Source organism: Lepidochelys kempii, chromosome 1 (genome assembly GCF_965140265.1).
Source record: "Lepidochelys kempii isolate rLepKem1 chromosome 1, rLepKem1.hap2, whole genome shotgun sequence".
NCBI classification, from domain to species: domain Eukaryota; kingdom Metazoa; phylum Chordata; order Testudines; family Cheloniidae; genus Lepidochelys; species Lepidochelys kempii.
The window spans coordinates 233705896-233724848 of record NC_133256.1 but is presented as its reverse complement, the minus strand read 5'-3'; the positions used below and the strand labels follow the sequence as shown (position 1 = coordinate 233724848).

Below are 18953 nucleotides of genomic sequence, written 5' to 3'. Positions count from 1 at the left end.
TTTTGCCTCTAACCATCTCTTTTACTCTGTTGTTTAGCCATGGTAGCATTTTTTTTCCCTCTTTTTTTTTTTTTTAAAATTTGACATTTATTTTGAGCCTCTATTACGGTATTTTTAAATTGTTTCAGTTCAGTTTGCAGGTCTTTCGCTCTTGTGACTGTTCCTTCTAATTTCCATTCAGCTAACTTCCTCATTTTTGGGTAGTTCCCCTCTGTGAAGTTAAATGCTATTGTGGTGGATTTCTTTGGATATTTTCCCCTCTGAGAGGATGTTAAATTTAATTACATTAAGGTTGTTAACAACAAGTGGTTCAGCTATATTCACCTTTTGGACCAGTGCTCCTCTTAGGACCGAGTCAAGTATTGCCTCTTCCCTTGTGGGTTCTAGCTGCTCCAAGAAACAATCATTAATGGTGTCTAAAAATGTTATCTCTGTACCCTGTCCTGAGGTGACATGTTCCCAGTCAATCTGGGGAGAGTTGAAATCCTCCATCATTGGGTTTTCTGTTCTTGTAGCCCATCTAATCTCCCTGAGCATTTCACAGTGACTTTCACCATACTGGTCAGGTGGTCAGTCGTATATTCCTAGTGCAAAACTCTTACTATTCAAGCATGGAATTTCTCCCTAAGGGATATCTCTGTCCGAATCTTGTGCTCCTCTACACCTGCTGGTCTCTTAAAATGTAGTAATCTTAAAATGTTAGTGCATTAATTCAGTAAAGCATTTTCTGGGTATTACATGTATAGATTTAATAATACTTAGCATTTATATAAGACTTTATATCTTCATAGTACATTACAAACATAATATAATCCACAGAATACCCCAGTGAGGTGGGAGCAGTGGCAAGTAGTAGTATTTCTATTTTACAAATGGGGAAACTGAGGCAGGGTAAATCCAAAAAGGAGTTAATGTCAGAACAAGGATTTGATCTTTGGTGTCTAGGCTCCTAGGCCTATGATTAAAATAAGAAAAGTGGTGGGCAAATTGTGAGAATTATTTTTGCCTCAAATAATAATAAGGTAGGTTGTTTGCAACTAATTCCGTGTGTATTTCATGTCTTATTAAAATAATAACATGCATTGGTTGTGTTCTCAGGTTAGAATTTTCACTTTTTCAGAGCTGTGGCCTGTATATATGGAATTAACCAATGGGAAGATATATGGCTGTGATTTCATTGTCAGTGCAACTGGAGTTGTGCCAAATGTTAAGCCATTTCTTGATGGTAATAATGTAAGGGTCATTATTAAATATAACTACTGACTTTCTTCTTTTTAAATTAAAGTTGGTTTTAACTTCAAAACAAAAGAAAATATACTTTGGTAGCTATTTTATGTTACATTTCCTAAGATAAAATGTTGAAAGGTAAGGATTTTGCGTGTTGCAAACAAATTTAAAATGAGGTAAATGCTGACTACACTAGAAATTCCTAATATAGTAAAAGATGAATTTCTGTAGAGTTATGGGCTCTTATAATTAGACCAAATCAATATCAAAGCTGGTATTAAAATTTGAGAATTTCTAGGTCACAGTCGCATGTTGAGACCATGAGATCATCATGCTGCTTCCCATACTTATATCTATGTTAAGAGTGTTTTTTGTTTTTTCGTACTTTACGGTATTGGTAAAACACCAGTCCCTGAGGAAAACATACAGCTGATATTACAAAAACATCTTTGTTTCTTACCTAGTGTTCGGTATTGAGGTATGAAATGTAAATTGTGAATTATTGCTACATGTTGACTCGCTTGTGAAGTCACTCATACTCCTTTGTTACATCCCTACGGGATATCAATAAATTAAAAAAAAAAAAAAGAAAACCCTTGCACAGATACGCCATGTACTAAAAACAACACTTCATGCTTCCTTGGGGTTCTATGCTATCTGTAACACCAAGGAATTAATATATGCTGATGTGTTACAATGGAGTGTAATCTGGCTGACTTCCACTTCAGGCAATCTTAAGTTAAAATAAGTTTAGAATCACAGAAGTCCCAGTGACCGTCTTATCAATGCTACATATGGATTTTGGAGTTAGCTCACTTTAAAAGAAAAATATGTGCAGATCACTTGTAAATCACAGCACTGATCTCCATTTTAAACTGTGTTCTAATAGTTTTTATGTGAATATGAACAGCACATATTAATGTGCTCTCTGTGGGACTACAATTTAAAACTACTGTGAAAATTCAGTTTATATTGAATATGCCCAGCTGCTTATTAAACAGATATTCCAACAGAGCACATTACATCTGTAGTCTATACTGATTGCCTGTTTTGGATTGAATTTGAGGTGTTGGATTTTGTCCTATAGGTATAAATCCCTAAATAATATGGAGCCTTTCTCTGTGAGAAACTGCCATTGGGTGATTTTGGGAAAAGGGACAAGATGTCTGCTGATGATCAAGCAAAAGGAGGTAGCAGGGAAGTGGAAAGAAAAGAGCATGAGGAAGGCTGGAACAAGACTACATAAGGCTTTTAAAAAGCATAGTCAACAATTTGAACTGGATTCTGAAATGAATGCAGAGCCACAGAAGTAGTTTGAGGATGGGGGTGGTGTGATAGCCCTTCTTTGTATGTGTAGAAAAGTGGGAAGCAGCATGCTGAACATGTTTGATCTTGGTGAAGCCACAGAAAAGGGAGCTGCCATAGCCAATAGCATCAGGTTTTGATATTGGGCCAGATTAAATTAATTTAGTTGGTAAATTTACAGAAGGGATTAATTTAGTCCATTATATCCAAATGGGATGCTGCTGTACATAAACTAAATAAAATAAATGAGATTGCAGCAGAATAGTGTGGACTTATTCAGGAATGAAGGCTGACTTACAGTACAGGGTAGGGAAAGAATAAGCAGCCTCTAAAAGAAGTCACACCACATGTTTTAACTAATTTATTTTTGCCGTTTTGAGTGTCTCTTTATGTTTGAATGATAAAATTGAGTGGTATTGAGAAATTACATTTAGCTCTTGAATATAATATGGAGAAGTGTTTTATTAGCTCAGCCAAAGATGTTTAACCAGGACATACATTGTTGGAAAAGCTGCTTTAATGTGGCCTGCCTCCGGGAACCTATTTTATTCAACTAAAATGAATGTGTTTTCTGTTTTAACAAGACCGTTTCAATTTACAAGCTGCTTTGTGATGATGGTTTCTTCTCCTGACAATTATAAGGAGTCCTATTAGAAGCAGGGCTAAAGGTCACAAATCTGACTAGTTGGCTGTCAATTAATTGCATTAACACGTGATTAACTCAGAAAAATTAATCACGATTAAAAAATTTAATCACAATTAATCGCACTTATAACAGAATACCAATTGAAATATATTAAATATTTGTGGATGTTTTTCTATATTTTCAATATTGATTTCAATTACAACACAGAATACAAAGTGCACAGTGCTCACTTTATATTATTATTTTTGGTTACAAGTATTTGCACTGTAAAAATGATAAAAGAAATAGTATTTTTAAATGACCTCATACAGGTACTGAAGTGCAATCTCTTTATCGTGAAAGTTTAACTTACAAATGCAGATTTTTTTGGTTACATAACTGCACTCAAAAACAAAACAGTGTAAAACTTTAGAGCCTACAAGTCCATTCAGTCCTACTTCTTATTCTGCCAATCGCGGACAAACCAGTTTGTTTACATTGATGGGAGATATTGCTGCCTGGTTCTTATTTCCAATGTCACCTGAAAGTGAGAACAGGCATTTGCATGGCACTTTTGTAGCCGGCGTTGCAAGGTATTTACCTGCCATATATGCTAAACATTCATATGGATCTTCATGCTTCGACCACCATTCCAGAAGACATGCTTCCATGCTGATGATGCTCGTTAAAAAAATAATACATCAATTAAATTTGTGACTGTACTCCGTGGGGGTGTGGGGGGGAGAGAATTGTATGTCTCCTGCTCTGTTTTACCCGCATTCTGCATATATTTCATGTTATAGCAGTCTCAGATGATGACCCAGCACAAGTTCATTTTAAGAACACTTTCACAGCAGATTGGTACCTTCTTTGCATTTTGTTAAATGTGAGATTTCTAAAAATAGCTACAGCACTCCACCCAAAATTTAAGACTATGAAGTGCTATCCAAAATTTGAGAGGGACGAGGTGTGGAGCATGCTTTTAGAAGTCTTAAAAGAGCAACACTCGGATGCGGAAACTACAGAACCCAAACCACCAAAAAAGAAAATCAGCGTTCTGCTGGTGACATCTGACTCAGATGATGAAAATGAACATGCGTCAGTCCACACTGCTTTGGATCGTTATCAAGCAGAACCCGTCATCAGCATGGAAGCATGTCCTCTGGAATGGTGCATGAAGGGACATATGAATCTTTAGCACATCTGGCACGTAAATATCTTGCAACGCCAGCTACAACTGTGCAATGCGAACGCCTGTTCTCATTTTCAGGTGACATTGTAAGCAAGAAGCGGGCAGCATTATCTCCTGCAAATTGTAACCAATCTTGTTTGTGTGAGTAATTGGCTGATCAAGAAGTAGGACTGAGTGGACTTGTAGGTGCTAAAGTTTTACATTTGTTTTATTTTTGAGTGCAGTTTTTTTACATAATTCTACATTTGTAAGTTCAACTTTCATGATAGAGATTGCATTACAGTACTTGTATGAGGTGAATTGAAAAATACATTTTTTTGTTTTTTACAATGCAAATATTTGTAATCAAAAATAAATATAACGTGAGCACTGTACACTTTGTATTCTGTGTTGTAATTGAAATTAATATATTTGAAAATGTAAACATCCAAAAATATTTCAAATGGTATTCTATTGTTTAACAGCGCTATTAATTGTACGATTAATCGTGATTAATTTTTTTTTAATCGCTTGACAGCCCTACTAATAACGTTAGCCTATATTGCCCAATAGTAGCCAGGGAACTGCCCTGTTGGATAAGAGATGCCAATGTGGTTTTAAAATTGCACGTTTTGGTTGAATGGAGTTGCTTAATGTGGCAGAGACGTGTGAAATGATGGACAGCTTTAAGACAAATACTATGTAAATAAGATGGGCACTTAACCAGGATGAATTTAAATCTCCTGGGGCATTCCAATTAAATGGCTTTTGATAGGTAGTTTTTCTTCAGTACTGATCCATACAAATACTTAGTTTGCTCTAGGTGAAGATGGCGGTCTGAAAGTGGATAAACATATGCACTCTTCAGTAGCAGATATCTATGCAGCAGGGGATATCTGCACTGCATCGTGGGAACCTAGTCCAGTGTGGCAGCAGGTGAATAAATTTATATGCGCTCTAATCCAAAGGCTAAATAGCACAGTACTTTTTGTACATCTAATGTATGTACCTATGAGGCTAATTCAAGTAGTAAATCTCAATAGAGTGTGATGATTCTACCTGGTATCAACGCACCTATAGTTTATTTCTGAACACCAAGTCACTCCTCATCTCTAGATGGGTGGGGCTACTGAGTATATACAATATGTGAACTGATATGTTCATTACACATAGCATGTCTATTAACCTTGTGGTTTTTTTTAGATGAGGCTTTGGACCCAAGCTAGGCAGATGGGATGGTATGCAGCAAAGTGCATGGTAGCAGATTCTTTGGGGGAATCTATTGACATGGACTTCAGTTTTGAACTCTTTGCTCATGTTACAAAATTTTTCAATTATAAGGTAAGTAAACTAATTCTGACACAGTTTAAAAGCACTGATTAGTTGGTATTGGCATCTGTTGACTTGATCAAACCATCTTGCCACTCAAACGATTTCTTAGTTGGCTAATATTCACAGACACTGATTGTATACTGCATAAAACATTCTGTTAATGTTTCATTCATTGTTTTTGTATTGATGCTAACCTTGAAGGCTAAACACTAGAACTGAATAGAGGGCCTACAAACACAACTCAGCTTATGTCAGTGAACTTATCCTCCATCTTTGACACACATTTCTAGCTATATCCTTATAGTGCATTCTGTGGTTATATTCACTGCCCACTCAACATGGTGGTTGGTTCATTAAATGCTTTGCATCTCAATGGATGATTACGCCTAACCCCAACTCTTGAAATCAGTTGTGTTCCAATGGCAACTTTTTAAAGTAGATTGTCGCTATGTGTCAAAACGATAGTCTGTGTGTTGTGGAAAAATATCCACGGAGATGAGATTTAGATCACCAAACTTGTTTAATCTGAGATCGAAAAGAGATGCAAATTCAGTTTTCCAAAGATGATTAAATATATCTTATTTTGTCATCTGGTTCATAATCCCCCATTTTGTAACTTCTGTGAAATCATTCTACTATAAAATATACACACTGCAGTTCCCACTGTGGTCAAATCTTAAAGTGCTTTTTAAAGTTAAGTAATTTATTGCTCTTATGGAGAAGGAAATTAAATCACAGGGCGATAGCAGACTGCCCCAAGGTGATATAGTGATGTGGTGTCAGAGTGAGGAATAGAACCCAGGTCTCTTGACACCCATTTCTCTGCTCCAGATCTTGCTGTCTGTAAGCCAGTGAGAGGAGTTTGCACACATCTGAGAGTAGAATTTCCCATTAACATAAACTCTTTTGAAGTTTGCAGCAAAGAGAAGATTCTGAATCATTGTGTTCCTCTTGTAATATCTTAATTTTTCTCCCCATCTCTAGGTGGTGCTTTTGGGAAAGTACAATGCTCAGGGTTTGGATTTAGATTGTGAACTAATGTTGAGGTGTACCAAAGGGCAAGAATACATCAAAGTGGTGATGCAGAATGGACGAATGATGGGAGCTGTATTGATTGGTGAAACTGATTTAGAAGAAACCTTTGAAAACTTGATTTTAAATCAGATGGATCTTTCAGCATATGGGGAAGATCTCCTAAATCCAAATGTTGACATAGAGGATTATTTTGACTGAAACAAAAACATTGCTTTCCATGATTTTATTTAGAGTTTGAACTTTCAGTGCTGTGGTTTATATAACAGTTTACTCAGAGTTTACAGAAATCAAGTAACCAGCTGTAATTACAATTCTGGAGTGAAGATATAGTGCTGGTGCTGCCAGGCAGTTGGGTGATGGGAGATACATGCTGAAATGGAGCAGCACAAAAAAAAAATTCTTCAGCATATCAGGATGAAGTGTACATAAGTCTACGATAAATCAGATTGGGAGTTATTGTTCCTTTTTTAAAACAGGAATTTTTCACATTTTAGTAATATAGTACTTGAAAACCTTGAACTGTGGCAACCAGATTAGAATTCTATATTGTTTGACAACTGGCTTGTCTTTCCTTGTCATTCTTAACCGAGCATGTTGGGAGTACTGCACTGGCTTGTCCTAGAAGTGCTGCCTAGCAATTTGGGGCTGGTAGAGCACAAAGGCACTTAAAGAAAGGGGTAGCAGTCACACTGCATTTTCAGTATCACCTGCAGGAAGACTTGCATTAACAGGATCCCCTGGAGGAGCCTTACTCTTGGAAACTGCCACATCATGTCAGTTTGGGCATTATACAGATTTTCATCAGCCCATTCCCAAAGGGGAAGTCCAGGGCATGCACTAAGTTCTTTGTGGCCCCTTGTGTCCAAATGCATACACTTTAAAAGACACTTTTAAAACGGGCTTGTTTTTGCTAAGACTTTTTTGCTCCCTCAGACTTATTTGAACTCTGTTTCCAGGGAGGAGTTTGTGGAGGTATTAAAGCCTAAAACTTGTATTGTGGCAAGTGCCCATTGAATATTTAATTTTGAGCTGCAAAATAATTACGCTTTTATTTCTGCCACTAAAATAAATTTACAATAATAATCTAAGCACCTAGTATAGTGGAAGTTATACAAGTGGCATGTTATAAATGGTGACAGTACAAACCAATTCAAATCTCAAGCATTTCCTGCAGCTAGCTTTCAGGATCTGTTAACCCTTGAAAATAAGTGCTCAAAGGAGCCAAGAACTTTAAAGCCATTCCTAAATATCTTCTCTGTATTCTACAGTGCAAGCTACAGCAATGGGATATTTTAACATAAAAGAGCCCAGTATTAATTTCCAAAGCAATATTTTTTCTTTTTAAAATTACACTAACAGTAATCAGGCTGGCCATTTTCATTGAAACTTCTTCCAGAAAATCCTTTTAGCCTAATTATGTAGTATTCATTGCTGTTCATAAATAAGCAGGAGTGAATTAATTCCACTTAAAGGGAAGCTTTCAGTAAATGGTGTTTAATCCTGTATGAAATTTTAAGCTTTAGTCTTAACACACATTGAAATTACTACAAGAAACAATAAAGATGAATCAAAACAAGTAGTTTTTATGCACTACAAAACTATTTTGGTAGCTGTGGATATTGCTGAAAAAAAGTGTCTTACATGTAACAGTCTAATTTTCCATTTATTGTCAAAACTATACTAGGGCGCAGAGCCAAAAATATTGAAACAAGGAAGTTCAGCATTTTTACAGATGCTCCATCACTGACACCTGCTGTTCAGAGAAGGGGGGCAGGGAAGTATGACTGTAAGAGATAAGGATGAAACTTTACCTTTTCTGTGAGGAACTTGGTTTATTTATCATGAAGCACTAGCCTACAAACATATCAGGTGTGACCACCTGCCCTGGCCCCAGCCAAATCAGCAGCAGATAAATGTTTTAGCCACCTGGAAAAGCTGTTAGATAAACACAGCATGTAAGAATTTTGAAAACTTGAGAACTAACTTAACAGGTGCCTAAATATAGCTTTATTGTAGGTACCTGGGTTTTTTGAAAATCTTGACAAATGCATATTTATGTAGGTGATTTACCAGAGCATCATGTCTGCACCTATTACATCTACATTTAAGGATGTGCAGGCACTTGCTTATTAAATTCAGCTATAAAAAAAATTTCTTTGGTGAAGGGGAGGGGAGGTTGTACTGCAGAAGAAAAGAGAAGATTTTCTTTGTTGGTATGGACTGTTAATATAGATCTATATGAAGGTTTGGTAAGGGAGCAAAGGAGAGTTAAGGTGATCAAAGCCACACTTTGGAAAGCAGCCTTTTTTCATAGTCATCATGTAATGCCCCAAACCCTGCTCCAGCATTCTGGTATGATGTGTTACATGCCTGCTGTTTCGGTGCAGCAATTATTTTAAAAAATGTGAACGCCACACTTCAAAGAAGTCCATGACCAAAAAGCAGTGACTTCAGTGTTTGAAGGATGAGGCCCAGGGGTAAAAGTATGTATGGCAGGAGAAGGTAGTGATATTCTAAGCTCTGCCTACACAAGTACCATTAACAGCAGTTCAGAATATAGTTAAGTCCTTTTGTGGGGGTTGAATATACCAAGTCCATCAGTTCTCTTGGGCTTCGCAGGGTTCGCTTCCCCTGGTTGAGGTTTGTGGGACCTGCTAGGTTCTTTGGGAGTTCAGACCTGCTAGAGCTCTTCACCTTTGGGGAAGAAAGTGGTGGTACTCTCTCCCACCCACTCATTTAGTATGGCTAAAGCTGCTGTTCCCAATCGATTGATCATTCAGTGGTAAGAGGAAAAACTATATTATAAAGATCTTCACAGTTAAATGTAAACATTTAAAGTATTATCATTAAGCATGTGATTAGCATCCATTAAAATGAGGCAGGTCACACCTCTGAGCTATCATTTCAGGTTCTACGAACAGACATCACTGCAACAGCTAGCTTTGAAAAAGTGACCAAAATGTACTTCTCACTAACCGTACCACAGAATCTTACAAGTGGAAGCGTGTGGAGAACAATGCTGTAGCATGAAAGAGGGTCTGATATTCCAGCACAGGCCCAATCCTACCAACCTCACCTGGCAAAATGCATTAATGTCCAGAATTTTCCCCTAGTAAAACTTGCAGAATTTAGCCAAACACTAACAATATTAGCTGTTTTTTTTCCCCTAGGATAAAAAATGGCTAAACGATTTCTTTGAGATTTTGCTGATGAAATTAATTTTCATGAAGTTGGCCAAAAGACTTTGCTAAATACTAATTTGATAAATTTTACAAAATGTACCAAAATTTCTCAACAGCTCAATATCCATTTTTAAAGCCATCCAGGCCAAACTAACAGTTGGTGTGTTTAAAAAGTAGCTGCACGCCAGGATATCTGACATAGCATCTGAAATAGCATAACTATGACAGCTGCTCATGCTGTGGTACACCAAACTTCTAAGGTACCTAGTAGCACACCATGTGTACCACACCTGTGGCAAGCACTGAAGGCACTTCAAATTCTAGGCACTTAGACCAAATGGGTCCCAGCTACTCTTCATACACATGGCTAAAGGAAGGGACATTTTACTAGGGCTGGCCAAAAGGGGAAATACTCTAGCAACAGTGGCTTAGACAGTTGCATTTTAAGGTGGAACAATAGTGGTTCCTAGTTGGGCTTGGTGAGGGGAGGGCTGTGGGTGCTAGGGTTCCTCAAGTCTGGTATCTGGGTGCCTCTCCAATCCAATCTCAGCTAGAGGCAAATAGGAGCCTTCAGGTTTTAAGGCCAGGATAGGTTAGTATTCTTGAGGCTCCTCTGCAGTTGCTTCCTGCCCAGTCTCTGGTGCTTGCCCACAGGTTGCAACATCTACTACTCACAACCTGTTCATGCACAGTATGAGCTCTACCTATGACTCCCCTGCATTCAACTTGCCTGCTACTCCAAATTTACCATGCAGCCACCACTCCTCCAAAGCAAGATTTGCTGGGTCAGGTTCTTCCATAGAGTTGCTGCTTCCTCCCACTATGGACCAGGGGAATGGGATGACATTCATCATAGATGGTCAGGGGGAAGGGAACTGATGGGAATGGTAGTTTCCTGCTTAGCCAATTTAAAGAAAGCATTTTGTGAGACTCCTACATGTTAAACAGAATGAGGCAGATGCCGGGGAGAGGGGAAGGGAACAAGACTCATCTAAAATTGAAGAAGGTCTAGAGCTTTCTGTTGCCAGAACTCAGATTTACTCTCGTTTTCCACTATCATAGCCGTGGTTTTTCTATATCAAGCACATATAGTTAAAATACACTATCCAGAAACACAAAATAAAACAAAGTACAGCAATTGTTTCAAGATACAACATTTTGAAGCAAAATAGTGAGCTTCCATAGAAATACAATGCCCAGTTCTGTAACACAGTGCAAAAAGTCAGTACAATCACTTCTATGAAAATATTTCCGGTGTAAGTGCACATGTGCAGGTAAGAATGTCAGTGTGCAACCAGGTGCCTACAGGCCACTTACATACATTTGTCTACATTTAATAAAAACCATAACATTTGTATTCGTATCTTTGAAATTAAAAATTGTTTGACATTTGAGCTTGCCAGCATAAAAGCCTGGCAGTTGTCATCCTGCAGTTATAACAAAAGAAAGGTGGACGAGTACTGCTATTAGGTCTTAAGCCATATGCGATGTAGAATTGGGCACCTACTCCATAGTTACTTGAATTCTGATCCACTGTGATTTGTTAATGTACAATACTAAAAAAATTCAACACTAGACTTTCTGCAAGCTTATATGTGGGAAAAAAACACCAGGATGGATTTATAGCAAAAAGCAAGAGTAATGGTAAATGGGTCTCTCTCAAACTCAGTTTTCTACTCATATTCCCTTCTACGATGAAATCTCCCACCCCTTCAGCCTCAGGCCCTGTCAATGCTTAACTGGGAACAGAATTTGGAAACTGTTTTTGAATGCATTTCCAGCAAAACAGGCCAAAGACTATTCAAAATTAGTTTTGTTTGGAACAATATTTAAACTCACATTCCAAATTCTATTCCAGGGCCAGTGTACATGGCATCATAGTCAAAAGCTAATACCAAAGCTACAAACTTTAGCTGTATGTGCTAAATTCTCTGCGCTTTCAGAATATTTATCAAGACCAGTTGTCCTACCACCAACATTCCCTATGATCTAACAGATCATTTTTCAGCATCATTTCTTTGTCTCAGTAATTATTACAGTTTTGATTAACTAGTTCGGCGCCACAAAGAACAATTAGCACATTAAGATGAACCTGCTATGGACAACCAATCCCAGAAACGTAAGCCAGCACAACAATGCAGTCCTGAGGTTTCCTTACACCACCCCATTAAAGGGATTAATCTATTTGTGCAAGTTTTGTCTACTAAATTTCAGTGATCTGCCTTTTTTCATGTCAACAGCATCATTTTAAGTAGCTGATATGCAGATTGCCCACCAGGACAAAATTCAGCTAGTAAAATGTAAATTTGTTTATATGGGATAAGAAAAATTTTAGGCATGGGCTTGTGTCAAATTTCAGATCCAGATCAGAACTTCACCGAAGTTCTAGGGGCTTGGGTCTACCTCTAATATACATATGTAAAAGATATATACACTTTAAAGCACATGCATGCATTTTGCCTTAGGGAGTATGGGCAAGGATGAACCCCAACAAGCCACTTTACAAAACCTGCAGTGGCCACATGGCATCCTGCCATCAAACAACATGCTTTTACTTGCACAGTGCTACTGAATATAAACAAGGCCACTGTATATTCAGGATTTAGGAATGACAGATAGAATGGTCTTAATGTGTAACAATCCTTTCTCAGATTGACTAATGCACACAGCTTGCCTGATAATCCCGATTGTTATTGTAGGGTTGTTGGTAACCTTACATCATCAACCCTTTGGATGCATATTTAAAGATAAAATAAAGTTAGTCAAAGGAACATGTCAGTTTCAAGCTCCCAGGGTGTCACTGCAAACAAAAATGATAACGTTCAGCTACAGTGTGCCATCTCAAACTTCTCCTAAAATAACGTTTCCAATCAGTTCAAAAGTGATTTTATGTTCTCCTGTAGAAACTTGAATTTGAGGGACCAGATCCTCAGCTAGTGTAAATCCGCACTGATTATTCCCTTGACATGTGGGACTATGCCAACTTGCCCCACCTGAGGATCTTATCCAAGGTCTTTGTTAGTAAATTTTGTTCTTTTCTGTCTGCTAAAAACATTGATTTACTTCCTAATTTCTGACACATGAGCCAACAAAAGCTGCCTTGTTTGCTATCATTATCTAAGCTGTTGTAAGTAAGTAGCAGCAGCATTTTACAATAGGGATTGTTCCGTGGCTTGTGCTCTCTTTGCCATCTACAAAAATAACAGGTGTGCATAAATGAATATATATGTATGTTTCTCAGAGACAAAGTGGTTAAGCTAAAAAATTAGGGTTGAGAGGCGATGCTGCAGTAGATAAATTTAAGGTAGGCCATATTCTAGGCCTAAAACACTTTAACAGTGTGAGTACCGGAAAACACATTTCCATATCTACTCCATGAAGTACTGATGCGTCAACAGATCATCAGAGAATACTGCCCACATCCTAACACCGCACAGATTGGAGCAGAAGTATGTGTGTTCCTGTGAGACTTTAGGCCTAATTATTCATCAGTGAATGGCAAGTTTCCCATTGACTTCAATGGGAGCAGGATGAGGTCCAAGCTGAGGTATGTTGAACTAGTTCTATAATTTGTGTTTAAAGGTAATGACTTGTTATTTTCTTGGTCAAATGCATTAGTGAAATTGTTGTTTGTACATTCACCGAATAATACAACATGAACTAAACGAAAGAAACCTGCTCAAGGGCAAGGAAGTGGGGTTTTAATTTTGTTTTAAATAAGGTGCTTTTGAAAAGCCCACAAGGGAATTAGGTGCCCAACTCCCATTGACTTTCAGTAGGAGTTGGGCACCTAATTTTTTCACATGCTTTAGAAAATACAACTGTTAAGCCAACATACCCTTTTCTAACATTTAAACAGATCTTGAAAGGGTAATTTTTCCATCTGAACAACAAGCAGGAGAAATTTAAGAGATAATGTGATAAATATATTTGTTGTTTTGCATATGTGAATATATACGGTTTAATTTGCTTTTCCTATCATTAGGAGCAGTGTAGCTAGAGGGTATAATGAGGATGCTTTACGTTTATATGAGTTTAAGTGCATTACTACAGTATATTTTACTATGACATTGTATGCTTTGTAAAATAAAGAGGGTTTGAAAAAAGCAATATATATTGAAATGATCTGCATGAGACATCAGACCCATATCATCAGATATGGGCTGATTATTTTGATAACCCTTTGTTTATCCATGGTCTACTTAACGCCAGATTTTTGCCTGCTTGTATGTTCAGAAATTGCATATATTTGTTTTTTGCCCAACCTTTCTGAGGAACACACAAATCCTTTGCATTTAAAAGAAGCAATTAATAAAATACAAATTATACTTCTGCACCGAGTTCTCACAGAGAAGCGGAAATGGTAGGATCCTAGATATACTTTTCATTGTAAAATTCAGTCCAGGACTACCAGCTAGTCATCATCATCCTCAAGCTTAAGCTTCTTTGTTTTAGGGTTGTTCTCACAATGGCGCCGTTTCTGTGCTTTTGTCTTCTTTGCAGCAGAGTTCTGGATAGTCTCAGAAATGTCTTCTCGTACGTTTCCACCAGTCCCTCCAGAATTAGAAGACTGAGGAGATTTGACCTGTGGATCATAAACACAGCTCAATTAAGACAGACTCTCTTTCTCCTTCCTCAGTACATACTGAGGACGTACTATAACGATCAAGCTTTATTAAGGGTGATGCAGAGAGGAGTTCTTTTTGTGGCCATTGTTCTACTCTTTTACAACAGCATCTGTGAGATGTTCCTGTGGCATGTCCAAATTTCTTCAAAAGATAACGTGCACAGGGCAGCATTAACAGTGTATTATGCCCACAGTACCTGCTACATTCAGAAGAATGATTCAGCTGAACCTGAAATACCCCTTTAAAGGCAGTAAATACATAGAATATGTTGTTGCTACATCATATTAAGCTGCTGTATGTAAGATACTTGAGATTTTCAGTCTAGTCAGAGTTATTTCATCCATTCAAATGATCAGTTCCTGCTAACGATAAAGCCAACATGGCTGTTGAGCAACCAATTGCACCCTCATTAGAGCTGATCAAGGGTCTGATTCTGTAAACTCTTGCTCACGTGGCACAGTTCTTACATGAGCAAAATGTGGCAGGATCTGTACCTATTTTAACTTTATGTCCAAATAGCTATAGAATGTAAGTGGTCCCTAATTCTATGTAAGTGCCATTCTTGTTAATCTATATTTTAATTGGGGATAGAGAGGCAAGTTGAAATAACATTTACAGACTGATTCAGTCATATTTAATAGTGACTACAGCAACAATTATTTTAAATAAGTCTAAACACTGGTCCACATTCTTGTTACATAACAAGATGTTAATTCCTATTACCTCAACTAAAATTGATAGCATTGCTAATGATTTGCATAGGTATAACTGGAAAGAATATGTTGCTATAGCTACACAGCTTTCAACTTATTGTCAAAAGGGTTTCAAATATAAATCAACATCGCTATAATGCCTAAATGTGGAATCTGTAAACTTATGAGAGCTGTAAGACGGTTCACAATGACAATTGTAAGTCTTGTGGTTTAATATTTATATTACCTGGAATTCTATTCTTGCTGAAATATGATTCTAAATGCATTCATCACTCATGTTAATTCCATTGTATTACACACAGTGAGAATGAGCAAATCCGTTCAGGTGAAATGTAAAGAGAACACAACACTTCTGAACTTTTTTTTTAAAATCAGTACTGAACTTTCCCCCCTCCTCCTCACCCTCCTACATTTTGCATCTTAAAATGTAGAATTGGAAAGACACTATTGCAAAAAGGATCAAAAGAAACATATTTAATGAGGTAGGGGGGAAATACACTGAGGAAAAAACATTCTTAATTTTACACATAGTAAACAGGCACTAACCAGCTGTGGTAAATACTAATGGAAAAATAATCATATAAGTAGTCAGTATATATATTACACGCACACACACAAATACCTTGTCAACGCTTTTTTTGTTTGATCTCCCGGGCATGGTGATAACATATGCCTCATTTTTTAGCAGATCAGCTTTGGGTCCAATTTTCAAGTAGGATATTGTAGCAAATGCTGTGAAACTGAAGTCTTCCCTGCAAAAGTTAAGCCACAGTCAGAGGAAAAAACTGGGAACAGGAGTAGTGTGAGCAGAATAGATATGAGGGGGAAATGTGGAGACATTTAGGAACTGTTATGAATAGATGCCCCACTAATTCCTTGATCCTGTTGCACCTATGCAAGCAAATAATCACTGAATTAAAATGGCAGTTGGCAGGATTGTCTCTTGAATTAAGGTATAAAGTGCCAACTTTATTTTGCTGACTTTTTGGCACTTCTCATTGGTCTAGTGGAGTACAAATAATATGACATCTGGACACTAAGCGAGGGGAAAAAAAACAACAACATTTTGACTCAGTCAACCTTCCTGTCCTATCAGGCTCATAAAAGGTCAAGTGTGTAAATCCTTTGTCATTTTTTGTTCATGATGGAAAGTTAGGATCACGGGATGTCAGAGTCCCATATATTCAGAGGTCCTGATGTTGAAAAGAAAGCAGCACACATCCATGGAATCACAGGTTACAAAATGAAATCGGTGTCATTTTCGTTGTGTTTTCTTAAGTCTCACATGCCACAGTAAACCCCTAATGGTGCAATAGGTTCTACACAAGCAATCTTCTTTGCCCATCTCATCTCAATGCAGTCAATGTGGTGCTGCACAAGTGCAACAGTTAGTTTGCCTCAGTGGCACTTGTTCCAGGATTGGGGACTATCATTAACAAATTTAGCATTTACCCCCCACCCCCACCCCCCAAAAAAGCAGCAGCAGCAGCTTTTTCAAACTACAAAAGCAAAAGTATTACTTTAAGCCACAAATGTCTTTTTTTAAGTTTTCAACTTTTCTGTCTTAAACAGAAAACAGAGTAAACAGAAAAATAATATTCTGTGCAAACTTTTTATAGTCAGGTTAGAAGCTTCTGAAATGAAGGAATTGCTAAAACATCCACTTTTGTGATATTATACCAAAACAGCACTGTTGCAGAGAAAACAGGTCAGTAAAAGCTTTGGTATCCAGCATGCTGGAGGCATGGGGGAGCTGGTTAGTCAAAAATTCAAGTTAACTAAGAGTTATACTTACCAATGGAGGGAGAGAGTTTGGGTGTGGGACGGGGTGGTCAGGCAGGGGGTTCGGGTGCAGGAGGGATTTCAGGGTGCCAGATCTGGGCAGTGCTCACCTTGGGTAGCTCCCCACAAATAGCAACATGTCCCTCAGATCTTAGGTGGGGGTGCAGCCAGGCAGCTCTGCACACTGCCTCTGCCCGCAGGCACCTCCCCCAGAGCTCCCATTGGCCGCGGTTCCCAGCCAATGGGAGCTGCAGAGCCAGCACTTGGGGAGGGGGCAGCGCATGAAGCAGCGGGACAACTGGACACCTGGCAACCCTACTGAGGATTTGTATTGGGAGATATCAAAAATGCTGGTTTCTAGAGCTTTCTGGTTGGTAAAGTGCCGGATAACACAACTTTTACTGTAATTAGAAGATTTCAAAGGAAAGAATGAATGGTCACACATACTTCAGATACTGCTGCAGAATGAAATGGGCAATAATCCTCTCCAGTTCATCACGAGGGAGCGTTGGAGGAACAACATCAGCCACTCTTAACTTTGACACACCTTTGCCCAGCCAGGCATCAATTAATTTCAGTGGAGTGAGTTTTTCACTCATGTTATCCGCTTGCTCTAGTATTTTGATTAGATCCCTGCAGTATCCCGTTACATCCATTCTCTCAAATGCTACAAGGGAAAGAAGAGGTTTATTACTTCAGAACAAAGCCTACTGTGCCAGAGATGTTTCTTTTCAATAAAATATAAATCAATTCTATACGGCTGGAATATTGTGAACTCGGATGTTTGTGATTATCAGGTATTGTTCAAGTCACATTATGCTTGTACTTAATAATTTAATCTCCAATCCTGCAAAGACTTTCATACATGCTGAACTTTACACACTGAATAGTCCATTTCAGTGGCACTACTCCCAGCATAAAGTTACGCATGTGTTCAAGTCTTTGCAGGCTCAGGCTGGTTATTTTGTCAGTCATCTGAAATGCTGATCTACTACTGCAGCTTTTAGAATTCAAATTCTACCTAGAATTCTAGACCTTTCCCAGCTACCTTCTAATGGGAATAGGAACAACGCTGACATTTCAAATAATAAAGCTGATGCATCCAGCTAGTTTTTTTAAAATGGATTTCATAGTAGCTTGTCATGAATAAGTCTCCTAATTTAGGTAGGAAGCAATTTAAATCTCATTTGGACATGTGATGTGACTTCAGTGTTTTTGTTAATTGTGGCGTTTTGCTGACTCACAAACTAGGTAATATATTATTTGCAACTGGGTTCTCTCTCTCCCCGGTGGTATTTTTTCTGAAACATTTACAGAGCAGAGCAAAGTAAAGTTACACAGAGCTTTACTGCATATAAATTGAGGCAAGAAATGTCTTAGGAGTTTACAGACTAGAGACAGAATACGCATTTTTTTTAAAAAACAGACAAGCCTCAAACTAATTTATTCCAATGGAAAAAAGGATAGAAATGGCTATGAGACAGACTGTAACAGCATCCAGTGTGGGTCACTGAAAGGAGTGTCTTTCACAGAAAGTTGCCTAGACCCCGACCTAATGCTACTAAGGTAAGGTTCCCCACAGACATGACTATGACAGGAGATTGAGAATAAAATAGCAATCAGACAGGTCATCCTTCAAATATTTTTCACTGACCAGTTCTTATTAGATACAGGTCCAAACAAAAACCCAGGATCTGAATATCCAAACTAGGCTTACGTTCAGTTCCAGATCTGAACTTCACTGTTCAAGCCTCATCTCTAATTATTATCAAATACTTCCTTACAAAAATAAAAAGTATTGTATACAAGCAAATTCCAAAAATTTTATGCCAAAAAAGTCATTCCAACATCTTCATACGTGTCTCTCCCAGCCTATCATTTGAAGAAAAATAAAAGAGAGCGGCGCACACGAGCGCACAGGGAAGGAATGTAATCTAGTGATCAGAGCTGGGG

The 18953-nt window shown here is 38.0% G+C and overlaps 2 protein-coding genes across 7 annotated transcripts in view; one reads left to right on the top strand and one right to left on the bottom strand.

Moving 5' to 3' along the window:
- Positions 1-7718, top strand: part of PYROXD1 (pyridine nucleotide-disulphide oxidoreductase domain 1) — a 33653-nt gene extending 25935 nt beyond the window's left edge. For 4 of the 5 annotated variants that reach the window (XM_073318460.1, XM_073318437.1, XM_073318446.1 and 1 more), the window contains 4 exons: positions 1121-1233; positions 5142-5264; positions 5532-5669; positions 6645-7718. In XM_073318460.1, the coding sequence (XP_073174561.1) occupies positions 1121-1233; positions 5142-5264; positions 5532-5669; positions 6645-6893 (623 nt within the window). In that variant the 3' untranslated portion in view covers positions 6894-7718. The remainder of the gene's footprint in view (positions 1-1120; positions 1234-5141; positions 5265-5531; positions 5670-6644) is intronic. The other variant, XM_073318455.1, reaches the window with a different exon arrangement.
- RECQL (RecQ like helicase) overlaps positions 6066-18953 on the bottom strand; it is a 36714-nt gene continuing 23826 nt past the window's right edge. For both annotated transcript variants that reach the window (XM_073318422.1, XM_073318412.1), the window contains exons 13-15: positions 17448-17667; positions 15841-15970; positions 6066-14462 (exon numbers count right to left, since the gene is read on the bottom strand). In XM_073318422.1, coding sequence (XP_073174523.1) covers positions 14292-14462; positions 15841-15970; positions 17448-17667 — 521 coding nt within the window. In that variant the 3' untranslated portion in view covers positions 6066-14291. The remainder of the gene's footprint in view (positions 14463-15840; positions 15971-17447; positions 17668-18953) is intronic.